The sequence below is a fragment of the Dermacentor variabilis genome, chromosome 9 (assembly GCF_050947875.1).
Source record: "Dermacentor variabilis isolate Ectoservices chromosome 9, ASM5094787v1, whole genome shotgun sequence".
Classification (NCBI taxonomy): Eukaryota; Metazoa; Arthropoda; class Arachnida; order Ixodida; family Ixodidae; genus Dermacentor; species Dermacentor variabilis.
The window spans coordinates 54633915-54657926 of NC_134576.1; the positions used below are offsets into that span (position 1 = coordinate 54633915).

At 46.5% G+C, this 24012-nt stretch overlaps 1 protein-coding gene across 1 annotated transcript in view; it reads left to right on the forward strand.

Moving 5' to 3' along the window:
- LOC142558009 (regucalcin-like) overlaps window positions 1-24012 on the forward strand; it is an 84734-nt gene that overhangs the window by 46533 nt on the left and 14189 nt on the right. Inside the window, exons 3-4 of the mRNA XM_075670177.1 lie at window positions 7674-7912; window positions 17716-17881. Coding sequence (XP_075526292.1) covers window positions 17725-17881 — 157 coding nt within the window. The 5' untranslated portion in view covers window positions 7674-7912; window positions 17716-17724. The remainder of the gene's footprint in view (window positions 1-7673; window positions 7913-17715; window positions 17882-24012) is intronic.

Below are 24012 nucleotides of genomic sequence, written 5' to 3' on the forward strand. Positions count from 1 at the left end.
GTCGCACCTGGAGACCTAGACACAGCCCCGGGCGCAGATCGCTTTCAACATAGGGCGCGCGCTGTCGTGCAATGCGCAGTTGCTTCCGGAGCACAGCGTCGCCGCCCCTCCCCCACATTCCCCCGGCGCCGTGCTCGCGACGGAAGACGGCGTGTTTCCTCCCCACTTTCTTTCTTTCACGCGCGAGATGGAGCCGCGATCGTGGGGTGCCCCTCGGGCGCGGTTGCGTAATACGCAGTTGCTGCCGGAGTACAACGCTACCCCCCTCCCTCCTCCCGGGTCTCCCGGGACCTTTCGCACGACGGAAGTCGGTGCTTTCCTCCCTTGCGTGCGCCAGATTGAGCCGCGATCGTCCGCTTCCCTCGCGTGCATTCAAATCCAGCTAGAGCATGCGGCGCGTGGCGACGGTGTTATCGCACCTGGACTCCATATGGAACATCATGGCGAGGGCAAAAATATTCCTGCAGTGTCCGTATAATTGATAATAAAGTTCTCTAATGGACGGATTCCGACAGAGAACATCCAGCACTGAAGCCCGATAATCCAACGATTAGGCCACGGACGATTACCTCAGTGAGAGGAATAGCATACCCATAAGAATTTACCGCGTGCTATCATGCAATGCCCTTCCCAACGTCGACTGTTTACCGTCGGTCTGATCACATGCATCATTGAGGTGCGATGGCTGCTTCGCCACTGACGACGCTCTTTATTACGCCAGTGTCGTGAGACGCTTCGTAGCTGCCAGGGCGCTCTTCCTTCTACCCAGCAGTATTGGCCTTGCGTGTTGCGTCGCTCCAATAGACAGTTTTCCTACTGCGTACGTTGCATACGCCGCGTTCTGTATAGTGCGCATGTGCAGAACGCAGCACAAACGGTACGTGATGCACACGAGGCCGCCGCGTACGCATTCTTTAAAACTGATGTTAGCGCTACGGGGGCAAGGACGGGTGGTCGAGTGCTGATCTCGTCGTTCTCGTTTGTTCGTGACAGCGCGACACTCTTTGTTTTCGCGAAATGGCGGCTCTTGTGCCGTAATCCGGCTAGGGATCCATGTAGCACGTTTGGATTTGCTTGGCTTGACCGTAGACAACGTGACGATGAGTATGCGCAGATGAAAAAGATGAAATGCGCACGCAGAGCTCAGAACGTCTAAGTGCTTATATTTTTTATCTTATAAATGGCGCTGCAGGCTTACGCACGTTTACCTACGCGAGCACTCACATTGACGAAAACCCCTTCGCGACACGCGCTGCCACGTTCTAGAAAGCACTTGCATGATGCTTACTTATCGTCATGATCCAGTACTCAAATTTTTTAACATGTTATCATCGTCAGAAGCAGCCTGGCTACGCCCACTGTACGGCAAAGGCCTCTCCCGTACTTCTCCAACTACCCCGGTCATGTGCTAATTGTGGCCATGTTGTCCCTGCAAACTTCTTAATCTCATCCGCCCACCTAACTTTCTTCCGCTCCCTGCTACACTTCCCTTCCCTTGGAATCCAGTCCGTAACCCTTAATGACCATCGGTTATCTTCCCTCCTCATTACATGTCCTGCCCATTCCCATTTCTTTTTCTTAATTTCAACTATGTCATTAACTCGCCTTTGTTCCCCTCACCCAATCTGCTCTTTTCTTATCCCTTAACGTTACACCTATCATTCTTTCCATAGATCGTTGCGTCGTCCTCAATTTAAGTAGAACCCTTTTCGTAAGCCTCCAGGTTTCTGCCCCGTACTTGAGTACTGGTAAGACACAGCTGTTATACACTCTTCTCTTGAGGGATAATGGCAACCTGCTGTTCATGATCTGAGAATGCCTGCCAAACACACTCTAGTCCATTCTTATTCTTCTGATTATTTCAGTCTCATGTTCCGGATCCGTGGTCACTACCTGTCCTAAGTAGATATATTCCCTTACCACTTCCAGTGCCTCGCTACCTATCGTAAACTGCTGCTCTCTTCTGAGACTGTTAAACATTACTTTAGTTATCTGCAGATTAATATTTAGACCCACCCTTCTGCTTTGCCTCCCCAGGTCAGTGAGCATGCATGGTAATTGGTCCCCTGAGTTACTAAGCAAGGTAATATCATCAGCGAATTGCAAGTTACTAAGGTATTCCCCGTTAACTCGTATCCCCAATTCTTCCCAATCCAGGTCTCTAAATATCTCCTGTAGTCGCACCCTTAATATGTCGCACCCTCGTAAATCTTGAATACCGGTGGAGGAGTCCCAGCGCAACGCTAAAGGCTTCCAATCGCCGTCAAAGATTCGCCTTCTCTAAGCAACTGCCATTTTCTTTAATCACTAAGATGGTGAACAACATGAATGAATGGCAGCTCTGTCGCACATCCGCGTCGAAATGAGATCTTGCATAAGGAGCGGATATTAAATTTACCTGGGTATTCCGTTGACTTAATTAGAATCTATTTAGCAATAACTTTTTTCATGACGTATACAATTCATAAAGGCCGGTTGTTTCTGTTGTTTTACTTTACCATGCTTAACGTTCCAGATACGTCTTCCTTAGTCTAAATTTCACGCTCAACCTGCGAAATGCAGACCTGCTTGGACATTATCAAAGTGCCGAGGGCGCCCGAGATCAAGGAGGTCCTCAAAAGGGGCAACATCACTTGGCCAAGGCGCAACGAACGTCCAGACTTCCTCGGAGTGCTGTTCTACATGGCGAGACGGGTGTTCATCCCCGTCGCTTTTGATGTCGCGATCCTGGAGACGGATCAACTTGTGACATCCATATCTAGGGCCCCAACCCTCTTCTTCGGCCTGCCCTCGCGTTTCCTCGGTCATGCGAGGGCGCTGGCGAGACTTCGACAGTCGGGCAGGCTCCTCGACCACCTGCACCTAACCTACGAGACGCTAGACTTAGCGGTCAACGAAACCAGGCTGAAAGAACTCGCCAGTCACTTCGGTTATTTCGACGACTTTTTTGAACGCTACCAGAGGGCGTCTGATTACGTCACCAGGAACGCCAACGCTTCTTTCTTTCTCCAGTACACGCCCTCGGTGTCGAAGGTTCGCTGGGACGCACTGACGAAGCGGTACTTGAACATCTCGCTCGTGGACGACCAAGACAGTCTCCGAGGCGGCGTGGCCATCCAGAGCATCGACGTTTTCTCTGCCCTATTCGAGGTACACGCTAAGCACGGCGAGCACGTTACCAACGACATCGTCGGAGGCCTCTGCGTGCAGGCACTCGTCGACTACATGAGCGCCGACCTTCTGGCAAGCCTGCTCGGAGGAAGTCAAGAACTCGCCACCGAGTCCATCTACGACAGGTGCTTCTCGGACGCCTACAGGTTCTACGGCACCGCCATAGACGCCTATTTCCACCAGCCACTGAGCCGCGAAGTTGCGGACATCCGGCAAGTGGCCACGCTTATCCACGAGGCCTTCTCCGGGACGCTTCGGCGCGGCGACGTGACGCTCGGCGCCATCGCTCCAGATGCAGCCACCAACGACTCCTCGGCACCATCTGGCAGGCACAAGAACTTTGAATTGGCCCTGTCTACCTTGAACGGCGTGAAAACGAGCACGTCCGCCGGTTCCTATGACCGTTATCCCCGCGAGACGGACAGCGGTCTACACAACTGGATGAAGCACGCTGCCTTCGCCTCTGCTGGCGGCAAGTCGCCAACGGGGGCGTCACTCCGGGAGTCCTTGAACGAAGACATCGGACGCGCCACCGGCAGGTTTCGCCACTTCCGCGTGGGTCTGGCGCATATGGAGGAGCCCTTCTACGCGGCCAACGTCAGCGCAGCGGTGCTCATGGCAGGAGTCGGAGCGCGCCTGGCGGCGGCGCTTTTTTACGATCACGTCGGGATGATCAACTCACGTGACCCCGCGAATGTCTACGCCGAGAACCAGGAGTGCCTTTTCCCCGGAACTGGTGGTGGATCGTCGGACCTGGAAATGCATGGTGCCGTCGCTTCCGTCGAGGTGGCCTGGTCTGCTCTGAAAACTGTGGGGGTGGCGAAATCCTCCTCCGGCTTGGCCATCGGAACTCAAGGTGCCAGTGCCGGCTTCCTCGCGGACGACGAGCTCTTCTTCTCATTCTTCTGCTACGTGCTTTGCGGGGAGCCGGATGGTGAACGCCTGTGCAATGTACCGCTTCGTCACAGCAGTGGCTTTTCGCTCGTGTTCGGGTGTGAGAAGGCGTCGTTCATGAACCCGGAGAAAAAATGCCGCATGGGCATGTAGCGATCTATGCTTGTTGTCTTTCATTTTGGAACTGAGATGCTCAACCTAATCCGGCGCGTCTTGCGGGCACGCTTAAGTTTGAGCCAAAAATTTTATATTTGGCTCTAGTATATGTAGTCTCTTCATACGCAATACCTCACGACTTAAATTGTACCAGAGAGCTCGAAGAATTAGAACATTATACTAATCATTAAGAAGGCAGATGTTAAAGAATTCGATTATTATAGGCCCGTTACCTGTCTTTTGGTACTGTATAATATATTTACCAAGATAATTTCAAATTTAATAAAGGCAACACTTCACTTTAATCAACTAAGAGAACAGGACTGCCTCAGGAAGGGATATTCAACAATGGATCGCATCCATGTAAAATCAACCTCCCTATATGCCTTTCATAGGCTATGAAAAGGCATTTCATTTAGAAGACACACTAGCAGTGATGAAAGCATTGCGTAATCAAAGAGTGCAGAAGGTGTGCATGAATATCTTGGAAAACACCTACAAAGACTCCTCAGCTACGTTGGTCCTACACAAGAGAAAGCAGAAAGTTGCCTATCAAGAAAGGAGTCAGGCGAGGAGACACAATCACATCAATGCTATCCACTGTATGATTAGAATTATTCAAGCTATTGTATTGGGACGTCTTAGGAGTGAGGGTCAACGTTGAATATTTCGGGAACCTTCACTTTTCAGATGGCATTGCCCTATTCAGCAACAATTGACACGAATTGCAGCAAATGTTGACCGAGAAAGTATAAGAGTAGGGTTGAAAATTAAAAGTATAGAGGGGGCACCTCGGCTACGGGAGGTAATGGGTTCGATGCCCACCGCCGCCAGGCACCCACTGGTTCAAATGGGCACGAGTGTACACCGGGTCTGGCGTTCGACTTCTTCAGGATTGTCACGCTTGGGAAAGGAGCCTGCGCCCTGAATTGCCGTCAAAAGCTTCGTGAGCACAACAAAAATGTGATGTTTGGGTCGCTTCTGTGGCGGTCATTTCCCATGTTGCGCCCAAATACACATATTGAGGTGGGGACGCCTTCGGGTTAAAGACAAACGTCCTTTTCCAAGCGTTGAGGTCTCATATCCTCCTGAGTTCCTAGGTGTATTAAAGTTGACAGATTTTTGTGAGCTTTTCAGAAATTGATGTTTACGTTACAAAGACGAAAACTGAATTTTAGTATTTCACAATTATCGGCTGTTTTAGCGCAGCATGACGTCCAATATATTGGACACCGGAACTCTACCCCGTCATTTTTTGGGGTAGTGGGTATGCAGTAGCAAAGGGCAAATTTAATATTAAAAATGGCTTGAAAAGTGCAAAGCGTGTTTATTATTCAAAATTTCTACACAGAAAAAAGAAAGACCGATAAAGTATGAGAAATATACCTTCCTTTTTCGGCGGTCGCCGTAGAAAGCCGCGCTGCTGAACGCTGCCATTGCAAACACCCCTGCTGGCGAAACTGCTAATGCATTTTCCACAAAACTTCACAGGTGGCGCTAGTAGGTGTCTAAAATATTGGACAATTCGGTTTTATGGGCTTAAACGTGCTGCGGACTGGGTAGTGGTGGAGTATTTGATGTCTAATATTTTGGGACAAATGCCCCATAGCCGAAACTCGGGAGGATATGACCGAGTACCAGTCCGGGACGGCGCTGGTACCTATTTTATCGGAAGTCAGCTCTGTGATAGGTAGCACTTGCCTCCCACAGCCACGGCGGATGGTTTTAAACAGGGCCGTCTGTGGTTGACATCGTTTCGAGCGTGGACAATTTTCAGACAATGTTATGTATCTTGGCAAGGGAACAAGGTTCCATGATCGCCAGTCAGCCTCGTGAGTCTGTGAAGGAGTACTTTCATGTGGGCCAATTACTAACAGATGACTCTGGTTATGAAAAGAAAATTTACGGAATAGAAGTGATACTGAGTGCACACACGTGCACGAGGCATTGCTATATCATCACGGGAAGCATACCACAATCGTGAAAATGAAAAATGTACAATCATTGTATTCTACCGATGCTGAAATGTGGGGCAGAAACATGGAGCCTCAAAAAAGCTCCAGAACAAGTTAAGGGCCGCGAAAGGAGCGATATGGAAGGAATAATGTTAGGTGTAAGGTTAGATATTCTAGTTGAAATTAAGAGAAAAAAATCGAGCTGGGCAGGCCGCGTAATGCGTAGGGCAGGCAACCGGTGGACCATTAGAGTTACAGAATGGGTGCCAAGGGAAGAGAAGTGCAAATAGAGGTCGGCAGAAAATTGGGTGGGGGGATGAAATTTGCAAGCGCTACTCGGAGTCAGCTATCACATGGCAGCGGATCATTGGAGATAGGCGGGAGAGGCATTCGTCCTGCAGTGGACTTAAAGGTATGATGGTGATGATGATGATGATGGCGGCACGTAGTCATTGCCGCGTGCTGTTACTATATCTATTGAGTAAGACGAGTCGGGGTTACGACAAACACGCCGTTTATCGGAACTGCTCGCTGCGACGACTGCCATCGAGACACTGTTGAAGGCTGTGTATCCGCGCTGTCTTCCCTGGCTGCGTGGTGCCCGGACACAGTGTTCGCAAACACCATTCGCTGCGTGCCATGCACGTTTATGCGACACCTCCTTTTTCTTGGCTTCGAAAAAAATTCAGCGACGATTACGATACTCCCTAATGCGACATTTGAACACAGCTCTATACGTGTTTTTGTTTCGCGATGCATTGGCTCGCGCGGACAATCTGTCTCGTGCGGCACGTTGCAAAGGGAGCGAAGTGTGGCGCGACTGCCTCGCTAATCGCGAGATCGCGAGAGGCAGCGCGTGGGTGACGCGTGGGAATACCGGCACCGACAAACCTCCGCTCATGCAGCCCTTTGTTTCCATATATGGTATCGGTGGCGTCATCTTTGAACAGACGACTCGTGCTACTCTGGCGCCATCTCGTGGCCGTCGTTGCCGCAGAATCCGTCTTGCGCGGCACTACGCTGTTCTCACGCTTCTCACGCCTTCTCACTACGCTTCTCACGCCATAGTGGGGGACTGCGGATTAATTTTGACCACTGGGGTTCTTTAACGTGACGCCTAAATCTAAGTACATGGGCGTTTTCGCATTTCGCTACCATCAAAATGCAGCAGCCGTGGCCACGATTTGATCCCGAGACTTCGTGCTTAGCAGCGCAACACCAAGGCCACTATGCAACCACGGCTGGTCAAGCACCTAGTTAACTTCCCCTGCGCTTTCCTTGGCTTCGTTGTGTGTGGGCTTCACATTGGTCGCGACTTAACGAAACTCTGACCCCTGCTTTTCCTTTCTTCTCGTCTTGTGGTAATTTTTATACATACATGTTTGGGTTTCTGCTTGCACACGGATGAACGTAAAATGTTTTTTTCTCCTGATCGCGTCAAGCGGGCTATGAGCAATAAAGGTGTCTTTCTTTTTTTTATTTTTTTGCTCCATGCAGCCCTGTGCCAAACTGTGTTGGGCGATGCTCTGCGATCAGCATCCGGTCTGAGCAGGGCAGCGACGACAGTCGGGCGCGTACACAGCTGCTGCAGCCGTGCGTCGTGATCCACCAGCAACCAACTCGAGGTTCGCACCTCGACAGTCGAGTCCCAGGACGCACGCGGTGCCACGTTTGTTAGCTAACGAGCTGCCAGCGTCGGGCTTCATTCGTGGAGTCGTACATCGCACATCGCTTAGGTGAGGTTCTGCCTACTCGTGAGTGCTGGCGGCGCGGTGGGCTCAGTATCCGCCACGTTGGTTTTAGACTGATAGGATAGCTTGAGTTATCCGTGAACGTATTTGTCGTGAACGAATACCACGAGACTGGGGAGCTGTACGGCGTCTGCAGCGTTGCTAGCGGACGACATCAGTGTTTAACCGGATAATACAGAGAGCTAACACTCCAGTGGCCTACCGCACCGTAATAAACTGCTGTCAGTGTAAAGCGTTCGTACCGACGTTATCATTAAGGCGCAGTGCTTTCAACATTTTCTTTCTTCTACATGAACATTCACTTGACAGAGAAAAAAAAATTAAGACCTTAAATTTGGACGAGTTTGCAGGCATGCAAGTGTGTCTTAATAGCGCAAGAGATTATTGTAATTATTATTGTTATTCTTAATATTATATTTATTAGACCGCGATCCTTTTTCACCGACATTAAAGGGCGGTGGGGTCTCGATTGCGATCAATTAATCTTTCAGATCCGTTCGGCACCCTGATTTAGAATGCGCTACGGAATGTATCTGGGCGGAAACTTATGATGCTGGTAGTAATAGGATATTATTAGGGAAGTTTTAAGTTGCGCCTGATGTCATTATAGAGATGTACATGACTACTTTAGCCACTATTGAAAATGTTATATCGGCCCATGCTAACCATAATATACTCATAAGTGGTGATTTTAATACGCTTGGCATCTGGTGAAACTGGTGAAATTTCAACCTATTCTTTTTAGTTATCTGCCAAGTGCAGCTCGTTACTTGATCTTATATCTTTTAGATATCGGCGTCAATTTAACAATATTCTGAACTCTTGTGGCAATGTGATAGAACTATGCCGTAGTAACGCAGAAGCCGTGAATGTGTCCTGTGATGACTTTCCCCTTGTTAAGCCAGATTAGTATCATCCCCCGCTTCATATTTCATTACAATTTACGATACCTAGTAGCAGGAGATTAAAGCATGCAGCAACACCTCGGTCTTTTAATTTTCCAAGCGGAGATTACGTGGGTCTTCACCGCTATCTTAATAATGCTGACTGGTATTCAGTAGCAGAACTAAGAGATGTTAATGGCCAAGTCACGGTATTCACGAATATTATTCACGATGGAATGAAGAACTTTATACCACTAAAACGTGCTAAATGCTCTAAATTTCCCCACTGGTTTCCCGCTGCACTGAAAACAACTATGAAGCCAAAAGACCGTGCTCGCAGGAAGGTACAGCGTACAAATCAGGAACACTGGAATGTAGATTTTAATATGTACTGGTCACTCTCTAAGCGTCTTTACAAGTTTGATCATTCCATCCGTATATAGCACATGGGGAAGCTAGTACTTCCAAAAATTCAAAGTCTTTTTCGAGGCACGTTCGGGAACAGACATCAAACAATACGAAACAAGATATCTCTCTACTTAGTGGCGGCGGCCAACCTGTCCCAGATGTCGCGGGCGCCTTCGCCCTACACTTCGGGTCTGTGTACGGTGAAGGGTACAGTGACGGAGTTAGCTTTCCAAACACCGTTCCCTGGATGCAAGTCTATCGGTCTCAGATGATCTTGTCTTTAAGAGCATCAAACGCTTAAAACCGTCTTTTTGGTGTGGTCCTGATGAGATTCTTACTGCTTTGATTAAGACGTACGGGTCCTTGCTTGTTCCAGAGCTCACTTGTAGTTTTAATTCTGCTTTGAAGACGAGCACATTCCCAAAGGCTTGGAAAACAGCGCGGGTCGTTTCCGTCTTTAAATCAGAGGTAGAAGCTGCTGCGACTAACTACAGGCCTATTTCTCTCCTATGCGCAGCATCTAAATTATTCGAGGCAACTCTGCGCTCAGTGATTTCAGCCTCTGTTAACAATGCTACCATTCCTCAGCAGCATGGATTCATATCGGGACGCTCCACAACTACCAAGCTCGTTAGCTTCGTGATGCACGCCTCTCAAGCAGTGCATAAGACAGGACAACTTGACGTCATTGATTTGGACTACAGTAAGGCGTTTGAGCTCGTATGCCACAATATACTCCTCCAAAAGTTGACACAACTTGATCTGCAGCACTCTGTCACAGCGCTCATAAGGAGCTACCTACGCGACTGGTACTGCTACCTTAGCGTAAGTGGTCAATCGTCAGAACCTTATGCGGTTACAAGTGGAGTTCCTCAAGGGTCTGTCTTGGGCCCTCCTTTTTTTTCTCGCTATTTATTAACGACATTTCGACAGTCATTCAAAACTCTTCAATTTTGTTATATGCTGATGACGCGACACCTTTCAAAGCGATATTAGATGTTAATGATTGCGCCGCTCTTCAGAAGGAAATTGCAAATATTGCGTCATGGCGCGCTGAAAACAAGCTCGTCATAAATAAATCAAAAACGAAAGTGGTAAACTTTACGCGTATGACTAACAGGACTTTATTTCCCTATAGCGTTAAAGACGTTCTCCTGCCAAGCGCTCAGGGAACGAAGCACCTCGGAGTGTACTTCGATAGCTCTCTGGGCTTCTCGCCCCGCGCTCAACAGGCGAGGCAGCGCGCACTTTGAACGCTCGGCACAGCATGTCGGCTGACGAGAGGCTTCAAACAACCTGGGCCATTTGTAACTTTATATAAGAGCAGATGCCTTCCAGTTCTTGAGTACGCCTCCGTGGTTTGCCCTTGTAGTTCAAATTGTGAACTTCCAGAAGATGTGCAAGAAAAATTCACATCTATATTTAAACACCGATTCTGTCAAAAGCCTTCCATCTCCATATTGCTAACACAGACACTCAAGTTACCTACTCTTACCTGTAGACGAAATAAATCGGATGTTCTTTCTCTTCACGAATTAATGCGTGGAAAGATCTACTGCTCGTACTTGCTTTCTAATGTGCGCTTTTACATTCCGCAGAAAGGCACAAGGAAACAGCGCGCCGATCAGCCTTCAGATTTTTGTGACCTTCTGTCTAGAGTGCAGGCGACATATAACGCCCATTCAGAGTGCCTGGATATCTTCATGCCTAATTTTAATATTTTCCTGAAAGGAGTCGCAGAGGAATTTCAGTAACTGAACAAGAACTCGCACATCTGTTGTGCGTTCCGTCATTCTGGAATCCTTTCTTCGGTTTCTCCACTTTTGCTTTGTATTCTCTTCGTGTACACATCTTATGCGCTGTTAAAATCTGTATTCACGAAATTTTTATTCTTTTTTATGTGCGCACGTGTGTGTGTGTGTGTGTGTGTGTGTGTGTGTGTGTGTGTGTGTGTGTGTGTGTGTGTGTGTGTGTGTGTGTGTGTGTGTGTGTATTGTTCTTCCTATGCACTGTTTTGACGAGTGCGAGAGCACCAGGACTCTCGAGGTTCTTCCTGGGCACTTTCAAACACACTTAATTGTTGTTGTTGTTGTTGTTCTTGTTGTTGTTGTAAGTAGATTACCAAATGTTATCTTGTTCTTTTAAATTTTTTTGCCTTGTCTATTATATTCATAGGCACGGTCCTACAAGCCAACTGAGGCTTAGACCAGCCTGCTTGTGTTGTTTTTTGTATTTTGTGGCAATAATAATAATAATAATAATAATAATAATAATAATAATAATAATAATAATAATAATTACTATTATTATTTCGCATAAAAGCATACATATATATACAACGGACAGAGAGGGATATAGGGAGAGAGTCTGCTGCAAACTTCAAACGAGAGCGGCACAAAGCCTGTCTACTGTTTAGGAATGGTGGCACATAAAGGTGGGTTGACGATAAGGGTAAGAAATATAAACAGAAACTACACCGCAAGATGACACGCCACAAATGCTATAACGTAATGAAACGACAAATATTATAGTTTGCCAGTAGGAAGAAAACAAGCACGCTCTAACAGTTAAAAAAAAAAGGAAGACACGCGGTCGCACTAATTACGAAAGCACGTAAAAAAATTCAGCACCAAAATTGCAAAAAAAAAGTTTCGTCTCTCGCACAGTCCCTCACAAACGCGAAGCCAAGCCAGTTTCTTGTAGAGAACTAAAGAGCGCGCGTTGACCCTGGGCGCATCGACAAGCACAATTACTCGGATACAGGCAATGATCGAGGGTAGTAAACTGCAGGCCGCGTAAGCTATAGTCCACTAGTAGCGACGTGCGCAGTGCAAGGAAGACGGGACACTTTAACATAAGGCGCCGAAGTGTCTCGCAGGTGCCACAAAACGCACACGACGGACTGTCCACTCATCCTTACCGGTATAAACGTTAGAACACCCAGTACAGGGCCAACCCGTACACTTAAAGGGACGTTAAAGCGAAACGATAAATTAGTTTAGGCTAATAAAGCTTTGTTTGAGAACCATTCAGGCAGTCATTTCAAGAAGATAGTTTGACTATTAGATGAGAAAATGAAGGTTGAAGTATCAGTATTTGAATTTCGCGCCGAAACCCCGATGCCGGCACGTCAGTCTGACGTCAGGGATCCCAAAGTATGTTTGACGTCAGGATCCCAAAGTATCCCAAGGTAAAGGTTCCGGAAACTTGCCATGTTTAACATTCGATTCCTCTAGAACACAATGTAGTCAGTCTGTAACGTCATATAATTAAATAGGCCCTGGAAGGTGCCATCAAAATCCATGACGTCAAATCGAGCAGGTGCGGTAACTTTAAGGAGCCGTCGCAACCCGTCTTTCGTTCTTGCGCTTTCTCTGGCTTACCAAGCGTCTTGTCGGGGTAAGAATGGTGTTTTTTGGCGTCGTAGAAAGGTAATTTACTGATGCAGAAGAAATCATTTTTCTCTTTAGTGTCCCTTCAAGCGGTGGTGCTTTAAGCGACGAGGGCCGCCTCGACCACGAATGGGGGGGGGGGGGTAAAGGATCCATTTGCTGCACGCTGGTCCGGGTGCTGCTTGAGGAGGCGTCGACGAATTAACGGACGTGCATCGTCAGGCATTCGCCAAATTTCCGGTCCGTCAGAATTCGCTGTGAGCCCGAATGGTAGCGGGTCGACCGGCCTCTTCATTTCCTGCAGCACCCACGCGCGAAGACATCCATTGCCAAACGAGCGATGCCCCACGAGACATAATTATGCTTGACAGACTCAGTGATGCTACGCACAACCATGCGATCATCGTCACTTGTCCGTAGTCTGCTCAGGGCACCGCGGAGTCCGTCAAAATTATAACCTGCGATGTGCTTGGCTCTTCTTGGACATACTTCGCAGCAACACTAATCGCTGCCAGCTCCGCAGTTGTGGATGAGGCCGAAAGCGGTATGAGAAACGCCCGTTGCATTTCTGTAAAGACGCACAAGTTCCTGGACCGTCGTTATGTACACATGCTTTCGTGAATACCTTGAGCGAATCTCCCAACGTTTTGAATAAGTGTGACTGGGCCAATTGGTATATCGCCGGAGCAGGCGCAGTTCATACTTTTTTGTGTATTCGAGGAATTGAAAGATAAATTGGGAATACACATTTCTTGAACAGTTTCTCTGGTTTAACCGAAGTTACACGTTCAGAGTTGCTTGCAATAGTTTTAAACAAAGCCCTGCGCGAGAGAATGGACGCTGAATAAGCCGACTAAGAAGCCTTTCGCCATTCGATACGCGTTGTGGATGCTCGATGTGACGATGTGATGCTCTGGTCTGCTTGCAGCCTCAGTGGAAACTGATGTGCTTCAGTAACTTGCGAAGCAGACTGCGTTTCACGAGATAAGCCGCGCACAACTCGGATGGCAGCCCGTTCCAGTTTGTCCATCAATCTAGGCGGTACAGGCCGGACTGGCAACGCATATATGCCGCTTAGAGCGCCACAGAGATGGGCGCCGCTATATTTGGTCATGTGATAGCGCCCGCCATTGAGCGTCTTCTGATCGGCGTCTGCTCGGAGTCTGCTCACTTGTTCACGGTGGACACGGCGGCTGCAGACAGCCGCTATTTAGGCCACCACGGTGAGGAGCGAGTGGGCAGACGACACAAAACTATGGCCAAAGCCGCAGAGGCACTGCAAACATGCCTTTCGTGTGTCCATTCTGTGCGCAAAATACCAGTGCACCCTACCACACAAACTTTCTCTAACATATTGCGCGTTGTGAACTTGCCAGTTCGAACATGGTTTTGAAAAAAAAAATTGTTTTCCTTGCGCCAATAGACACTGCCTTTGTACCGGGCCTGGAAATATTGAACACGGTTTCGTTGACTTTAAAGACGCTCTTTTATTGTGTCACATTGCCACGAAATATGAGCGGCAGGTTGGTTTTTACAAGAACTTACTATAAGGGCTCTGGGTGTGGTTCACGGGATGAGTTTGAGGCTTGTATCGGGGTTTGGTGAACGGAAAGAAATTTATCCTGTGATCCAGTCCATAGGACAGCCACTGCAATCCAGGAAACATGCGGGATCCTTCTATCTGGCGTCTGATAAGCTATTGTTTGTGGCGTAGTTGCGTAGGATTCTGGATGTGAACAGATCTTCGTGGGCTTGCGCATCATCTGGCGTGGCTTCACGCTTTTATTCCCGTGCGTTTTGTATGAACTATGCAGCGGTTTTTGGCTTTCAGGTGGCCTCATTCTTCGACGGCCTCAATTTTTTTCCATTTTTTCACTGTCCGTTAAAATTTGTCGTCGCGTAATTCACGCTGACATTCCTCAACGACATCCGTTTGCTTGCAATTTTTATACCCGCATTCCCCAACATAACTTTCTTCTTTTGGCTGAAAAAAAAAGTCCACAGCGGCTGAGGAGCTCTTATTGGCAGGAAGCGTGTGCTTATTTCAATTTATGACGCTTTTCTTTATCGTAAAGTTTTCCCGATCACAGTCGCGAAAAGTTCGAACTGCGGTTGCTCACCTCCTGCTGCTGCAGATATTACAGCAAATATGCGACTGCTATAAAGTTCTTTGAATACGAATCGAATATCGAATAGCCAAATGCAGACGCACATATTTACAGCAGCCATAGTTATTTCGGTACAATCAGCTGCCACACGTAGATTGCCTAGGCGAACAAGATGGCCAACTATCATGGACAATTAGTATCAATTGCAAACAAAAGATCACTATCTGTCATTAATTTCACGAATGCCGTCTCAACATCTTTGAAGCCTGGTTATAAACACGCTTTGCAAGAATGAACGGCTGCTATATTACTAGCTTTCCAATACGCTAACTAAATTGTTGTTGAAGAAACAATCAGAAGTTGTTGAGAAAAAAAGTAAAAGAAACTATAATGCTGTTGAATGGACTTGTGTGCCGTAGGCATATGAACGAGGACACGTCGAATCGAAAACATCAGTGGTTTCAGCGTAAAACACCGAGTTGCTACGCTAATAGGCTGCAAAGAACACTAAATTACAGACTAGAAGCGAAAGTCACAGGTTGTCATGTAGACTTCCACCGCTAAAGCGAAAACAAAGCTCGCATGACCCATTTCATTTCTACATTCTTTCTAAAACTTCTGTCGTATCTCTTCAGATAATTTTCGATATTTTATTCAGTAATACGTAGAACAGTAACCTGACGAACTGTCGGTTGCTGCGAAATAATTGGTTAGTTTTGAAGTAGGTCACCTTACAATATGAATATGAATAATTTGTGAGTAATAGGCGATTCGTATTCGAAAGTTCGAATATTAGTCCACCGATACTTACACACACACACACACACACACACACACACACACACACACACACACACACACACACACACACACACACACACACACACACACACACACACACACACACACACACACATATATATATATATATATATATATATATATATATATATATATATATATATATATATATATATATATATATATATATAGACCGGATTTTATTTAATCACAGCCATGCTTTGCCAAGAGGTAACAAAGCCAAGGAAAGAATAAGGGAAGTTGCTTCTAAATCTTTATCGGAGGTTCTACGTATGCACCTCGCGTTCACGACATGGTCATTTTTTTTATTGAAGTGAATGTTAGGAGAGGTTGGCGCATTTATGTGGTGGCACCGGCTACTCGTTGTCACTTGGCAGACGAAACAAATTTGCGCAAAAAGGGAGAATAGCAACACTAAATATAACACTCAGTAGAACACTGGATCAATAAAAAATATACAGTCCAACAGTACATGAGTCGCAAAGTTCTGTGCATTAGTTCAGTCCACGTACGCATATATAAAGTCCGATGCTTTGAACAGCCAAAACACACAACACTTGTAATACACTCCAAGTACAGGACAGAATCATACATATTGAGTAAAAGTTGCGATCACCACATAAACCAACTATGAAACACGAACAACGTTTATGTAACTCATTTAGCGTATTCGGATCATCCAATACTTAATTTTTTCCCAAAATGTTGGTGTCCTCTAAAAACTTTTTCAGAGCAAGAAGCGCTCTTTTTTGAAGGCTCGCAGTTGGCCATGGGCTAAGTATCTTTTTTAGAGTGAATTGTCTTCTGTCTAATATAAACAAATTAGCTTGCAGTGCCGTTCTTTGTGTAACGTATTTCGAGCACTCGAGAAGAAGCTGATGCACATCTTCGTCTGGATGGCCACAAGAACACTGCTGACAAGAGACACGCTTTATTCTGTACAAGAAGTGTTTCGTAAATGCAGTACCGAGACGCAGCCGGTGTACCAAAGTTTCAAATTTTATTCGTAAGATCTTAGGAAGGTCTTACTAATAATTACTAATTTATGTACTAATTATGTACTACTAATTACTAGTTTTATGTTTCAGGTCTCACGCGCAAGTCGTCGTTCTCCAGTTTTGCTTGCTTTAAAAAGAGGAACATCCTCGATCGAAGCATACGAGCCCATTTCCTACAGCTTTGGTTAGGCGAATCGGAAGCTATTGTTACCAGCTATTGTATTCTACCGCGAACAGCAACTATGTAGACTCGGAAACACCATACTGCGTTAGTTTGCCGTTCCTTGGCTCAAGCGCCGCCTGTAATCCAAAACTAGATATCCAAGCGAGTGTGCCTGAAATCGGGCAAACAATTACAGTTTTGAGCCGATTGTTCAGATCCCCACGCTATGGTTCTGTACGCAATTGAACGTAAGATGATGATGTTTTTAAAGATTAGCTCGAAGGCCTGTAGAGGGGCTTGGGAAATTTGCGACGTACTCGGAGGCATCCTTGGAGCATCGTGTCCTCGGCGAAAGCCAACAGCGAGTCCAGGATGACCCTGTCGCAGCCCGCTGTTCCAGTCGCCGACCTCATCCATGTACCGTAGTGCAACACTTAGGTCGCCCTCGGGTTGAATTGTCTCGCCATACCAGAAAACGTTTAGGGTGTGCAAGATTTCTGGTGCCATGAATAACAGCGTGTATATGGGATACAGTAAAAAATCATTTTAGTGTTTACCCCAGCTTTCAAGGGGTCCTTCAGGCCACGCTGAAAGGCTCTGTTTTTTGAGGACACTGGGAGGTGCACTTTTTTGCTTCCCAGCTTCTTCTTTTCAGAATTAGTAAGAGATGGTGAATTCTTGTGTAATTGCGCATATGTTTGTTTATTACTTATGCTACCGCAACATTTCCGAGCGCTGCGCAGTGTCCTATCATGTTCGTTCTTTTGTGCTCCTCTCAAGCTGTGGATCTCTTTGTCAGCTTTTTATTACGGCTCTTTCGACGTCATGTATATGGTATGGTAAACCATTTTAGTGCCATCGTTATCATCGATGTTAGAGCCGCTAAATATCTGCCGAAGCGTAGCGGGGGCTCATAACTGCGGTCCGTTGTAGCTGAGCCAAGACAATGGAGCATCACTGAAGGCTGCGGCTTTTGTTCTTCCCTCTTTCGTTCTCTCTCTCTCTCTCTCCAGATCGCCAAGATGAAAGTGGAGGCAGCTAGCACGCGCAGACACCTCCTGGGCGAAGGGCCGCACTGGGACGAGCGGAGCTCGACGCTGCTCTTCGTCGACTGTCTCGGGCGCGAGGTGGCGCGCTACGATCCCGCCTGTGGCACGGAGACTCGGGTCATCCGCACGGGTAAGTGCGCCGTAAGTGCGCAGTGGTCTGAGACACGCGGGCTTGCGCCGAACTGCTTGGGTGAGCGGTCGTCCGGTTCCAAGTTGCGTGGCGTAATACGTGTCTGCACGTGGTGCCGACGGCGAGACATCTTGGGCGCCACCCGAACCACGGACAACCAAGATGCGGCGGAAGTTAGCACAAGCAATGCACGACATCAACGTGCACATTCGAAGAGCGCTTATTGCGCTTGTAACTAATAGTTCTAGCACGCCGGCAAGCTTCGCTGGACATCCATGAGAAATTCTTCGAGCAGGGCGCACATGGTAAAGAAGGGTTGCGGACTTATCATCTAGAATACGGGCGGTCACCCTTCTTGCAAGATAAATGGCTTCGGGAAACACTGCGCTGTCTGCCCCAAACGCACGACGCTAGAACGGGACGTTGAGTTTTACCACCTGCCTTGGACGCTAACTTGGTTTTTATTATGGCGGTAACTTCACAGTAGTAGCAAGGTAGGACCAGGTATTCCCATGCCTTTTGGTTTTAGAAAGTGCATCTGTTGCTTAGTTAGCGTCTAAGGCTTTAATTTGGTCGCCAAAAATAGAGCCGGAAAACCTACCATCATCAATAGCTTTTTTTTTTCTTTTCTTTAAGTAATCTGTGAGAAATACTACAGCGAGATCATATGATAATATCCTGATAGAAAACCCAACTCATAACGCGTAGTAATATTAAATTTTCTGAAGTATTTTTTAGGCGTTTCTCAGTTAATTTCTGGATTATATTACTAAGTATGGTAGGACACAGATGCATCGGTAGTTCGTCAGTAATGACTGATCTCCCTTTTTAGAAACGGGTAACTTTGGCACACTTCAGTTCTCGAGAAAACATTCCCGTTTCAAAAAAAGTTATTAATATCCGCAAGAATAAGGAATTAACACACAATTATATTATATGGCATGCCTTAATATCGTCGAGGCCGGCACTTGTGATTTTCAGAATATTAATCAGCGAGATCGCTTCATCAGGAGTAGTAGCAAACATGTAAAACGGATGTGGGAGGCGTGTCAATTGGCGATCACGAAGCTTGTCCAAAACCAAGTCGATAGAGAAAAACAAGTCACTGAAGACGTATGCAATGTCACGAGAGTTTGAATATTCATTGCCATTGTGGCTTTTCCAGTTACGACTTCCTGGTTGTTTCTATTTAGGAAAGATTTACAATTTTTTTCGTTTTTTATCAGTGTTGATGCCACACTCCAATATTTTCTGTTCAAAGGAGCTTCTTCTTCCTTTGCTGCGCGCATAGGTACTTGCAGTTTTTCTTGCACCCGGCTAACAGTGTAACAGTTAATGGATATTTTATTTGTTGTTGTTTTATATAAAGATTCTCACGTCTGCGCATTGCCTTGCGTAATCTATCATTAAGCGGAGAATTTGGCGGTGACGCTATAGTACTTTCTTGAATTTTTTTCTTGTGGGAATGGAAAGGGAAGTTTTGTAATAGTATAGACAAAAAGCGCGAGAAAGCATGTTGAGGGTCGTTAGTTTCTTTTACTGTAATCCAGTCTGCATTAGTTTTAGCTTCGAAAAAAATATTCATCAAGAACAATTTTGTAGTAGAATACGGTGAGAGAAAAAGGAATCGAGTTAACTTTTCGCAAGATTAGATAATTATCTGTGATGTCACGGTAAGAATTCGCGCTTTGAGCAATACTAAAATGTTAGACAATGTGTGATCAAACAATTAGCTTCCACCATCGTGAGAGTATCGTGTTGGTTGAGTAATTAAGCATTCATACCCGAAACTACGTTAACAACTGCAATTGGGCGTGCAGTTAAGGGGCGTTGTGTCAATTAAATTTACGTTCATGTCGCCCATAAACATCACGTTCTTGTTTCCAGATGATAATGATTCTAACATATCATCTAAGGCACTACAGAGATCACTGAATGAAGTGGAAGGTGAAGGATGAGCGTTGTCCAAAATAGTGTTTTTGCACTCAGTTTTAAGGAACAAATGGTCGAATTCTACCCAGACGGTTTCGCAGTTAGATTAGTTTAGTTTAGTACGAGATCGTGTCGTCGTCTGAACCGAACCATTGATACCAGGGTTACTTGATTGTTTATGTGTGTATTCTGATGTGTGATTGGGGAAGCAGTATAGATCTTTGTCATCGTCATAGAACCACGTTTCTATGACACAAATGATAAAAATGATTTGGTGGTCGTAGAAAGAAGATTCTGAATATTATAAAAATGGTTTTCGCGTACTATTTGCATTGAAATGAATAAGCGGCCGTGAGCTCTTGGAAATAAATCGTTCTAAACCAGTTGTTAGGTGCGAGGACGTACTGCTTAAAAAGCAGTAACAAACGAAGAAAAAGACTCGTGTACAGATAATTAAAGCGAGTTCGGATTCGCTGGAAATGCGGTAGACGTGGCTATCGGTAGTTTTGCTGGCCTTGATTGGACAATTTTCCAGTGAACAGGAACTTCCATTTCCTGGCTTTTTCTAGGGCCAAAACCTTGGTGAATAGCTGCTCGTATTGCGGCGTCAAGTAGTCAGTCACGTAGACTGGGTTGCTGCTTGCGGCTGTGATGCCAATATCGCCAAGACAAAGCTTAGTTTCACGCGTCTTACCAATGAATTCATTTTTCTGTGAACGCGAGAAATGACGTTCTTGATGCCAACTATTCTCATCGAAACGCGAGGTACAGTGTGAAGTTCGGCTTGCGTAAGAGGGCCACCAAATTTTTTTCTCCGTCTTCTTGCAACACTGCTATACAGTCCCCTCCCCCCTCCCCCCCTCCCTAGTCCCGTGTGCTGGAAATGCCCTTGATTCCTACGTTACTCATTCTCGAGTACTCCTCAGGTTATCCACGCTTCTTTGAGAGTGCGCAGTTGTCACTTTTAAGTTTATTTTTTATTGCTTTTTTTGTTGGCGGCGAGCACAGCATTTTTCAGAGCGTAGTGTTTCGATAACACCACTCGATTTTCGTACCCTGTTTTAAATTCTCAACCTCTTTTTCTTTATTCCTTAACGTCAATTCCTGAGGACTGCATCCTTAACAAAACCTTGCAGAAGGCTTCGTGATCCAAGCGATCAAATGTCCTCGCTGAATTTTGCTTTCATTTCCCCAACTTCTCTCCCGAGCTCGTCGTTTGCAGGAATATCCCAACCAGTGACTCTCACACACCAATGTAAGCAACGCGATAAAAAATTGCACTAGGATAGCAGAAGCGACGCCGAAATGCATAGTAGGGATAACGTGGAATATGGTACGACTAATCTGCCGTGCACGTAGGAGGAGAATTTGCGCCAAGGTGAATGCGTCTGTAGCGCAGTCGCGACTGCTCACGCATGAAATCCTGCTGCTGCATGAAAGCCGCGCCATTTGCAGCTTCACATGTCGCGCTACTACGACCCAGTTAGCTCGGGAGAAAAGCTCCGACGCGTGTGCTTACCCGTTGTTCTCTCATTGCAGGCATGCCCCCACTTGCGGCCTAAATATATAAGTCGAACATCCGGAAATTGCGGTGGGGGACCTTCGCCTGAATCCCGACCAACGCACCTTTATTTTTATTTTCTTCGTTTTTTGTTATTCTTGTTAGGAGGCTCCAGATAAGGACAGATAGAACGCAGGCGCAAAGTGTAAGCACCAAATGCTGAGCGCAAGAGCACGCTTTGGCTCGAAACGGACACCGATCTCCCGATTCAAATGCGTGTTAAACGCCAAAATGCTTTCATCTGTCGAAGGCTGGACCAAATTCAATGCCATTTGCTGTCTTTTAGAGAGAAAGTCAAATGCTAGTCACTCAGTGAAACAGAAGTTTGATTTAGAACTAATTTTTTTTTTCAAATATAGTCTGTGAAACTGGTGAGCCTTGAAAAAAAGTCGCAGTTCCGCCCGGAAGGTGAAGCGTCATTAACGATAGCAAATTAGTGGACAGCTATACGAAGTGAGGTTAGTAGTTTTATCGGCCGCGTAAACTTGTGAGCATAGGCATAACTAAATTCACAATCGCGGTGTCAGGCGCGCACAAGAAAACCTCAACACATATCACTCGATGACCGCGGAAGCTCGCAGTCAGAGCGCTGCAGTGAGGAAACGCGGTAGCGGCAGCGAGCGAATGGACCTTCGTGCTGCCGCCCGCATCCCCCCCCCCCCCCAACGCGAACTTCGCCACGAAAACACAGCGCAGCGCGGACTCTGTACCCGTCGCAAATGGCTTCTAACATACAGCGGCTCGGGCCGCTCGGAGTAGAACGCGCCACCCCTCCCTAGATAGAACTTTCTCCCGAAACTTTGAGCGCGACGGAAGGCGGCGCTGTTCCTGCCCGCTTTGCTACGTTGTGTGTGCGAGATTTAGCCGCGATCGCCGGCTCACGCTCACATGTTTTCACTCTCACGCACAGTATACGGCGCGCGGCGATGATATTGTGGCCCTTGGACTTATTGTGGAACCTCACGGCGACGCCGATGGTCGAAATGCGCTGGGAGTGCCCACATAATCGCTATCGCAATAAAATGAATAAAATGATTGTATACAAGGCCTTATTGCTTTGGAGTAATGGTAGTAATGGCAATTTAGTGTAATTGTAGTATTAAGAGCAATGGTAACTTTGCCAGCACGCCGCCGCTGATCGTCTTGTCCTTTCTTTTTCTCTTTGCTGCTGTTCGTGTTTGCGTTGCTCCTCGGGAGTTCTAACCGTGCGTTGCCCACCCGTAGCGGTTCGGCAACAACCATTAAATCGGTTGCTAGGCTGCTTCCTTTATACACGAAAGCCTATAGTGACGACATTCCGCAGCTTGCGCAAGCGTAATTTTTACAGTTCAACGCAGGCGGGGAGCGCTACGTGCTTCGCATTGATATCAGCAGCGCCTTACCATCAATTGTGTAGTCCGGATGCTTCTTTCGTGCTTGTTCTTCATTGAGGCAAATGCTGTTGTGCGTGTTGTACGCGGGATTCCAAAGAATGCATGCAATTTTTTCTTCACTTTGGTGAGTGCTTGAGCCCTGCTTCACTTCTGCAACGGTTCGGCCCGGTATTGAGCTACCTCCGGCATCGGCTCACATTTTTTGCCCACGGGCATGGACAGGAAAAATACCGACCAATGAGAGGATAAAAGCTTCGCCGTAAAGCTATTTCTCTTTTCACATGTATTTATATAGAAGCCCCCTTGCTGCAGCTTAACTCCTTACCGGTCCTCACATTGAGTAATGGGACATTCCTCTGATAAGTACAAAAAATTTAACAACGGAAACAAGCCTACAAAACGGGAACATAAGTAGCAGCCTAAATTCGTACAAAAAAGAAAAAGAAGAGAATGTCGGAGTGTTTGTATGGTCGTGGATATGAACCATAAGAAAATGAATTGCAACAATACATTTCAAAACATGGAGAAAATAGAACGCATTGGGATATCTGCAAATAGACAACGATCTCTTTAACATACGCTAAAGATCATGAAGGCGAAACCCCGCGTGCTCACGAATTATTTTCATTCGAATGCGTTGATACTTCCTGTAACTGTTTTTTTTCCCACGAAAGGTCGGGGCAAGTGTCCTAATTAACTCTAATTTAATTAACATCGTCCTAATTAACACCAAATGTCGTACGTTTGAGTGCGTTAATTATCGATATCCTAATTAACTGTGTCTCAATTAACATCGTCTTAATTAAACCAAAGGTAGTGGGTTTGACTCTCGACCTTCACGATGTCAACGGGGAATCCAACTTGGAGATATGGCTGGTTCGCCCACACCTGCATGTCGGCTCGTGTATTCGAGTGCCTTGATTAACTTCGCCCTAATTAACGGCAAATATCGGAGTTTCGACTGACTGCCATCAAAGGTCGTGGGTTTCACTCTCGACCTGCGCGATGTTGATTGGAATCCAACATGAGGACATAGCGGGTTCGCCCATGTCTTGGAGCTTGGAGCCAACTTGCAAATTGAATGTTGGTGCCATAACGCCTGACAACGTATTTTCCGACCCATCAGCCATCGAAGGCTTCCGCTTTAATAAACGCGCATGGCACACCAGCGCTCTCCTTCTTTATTTATTGCAAACATGAGCCGATGAAATATAAAGAATCAAAAAAGAAACTAGATAACATTCAAAAGAAGGGATGACTAATTC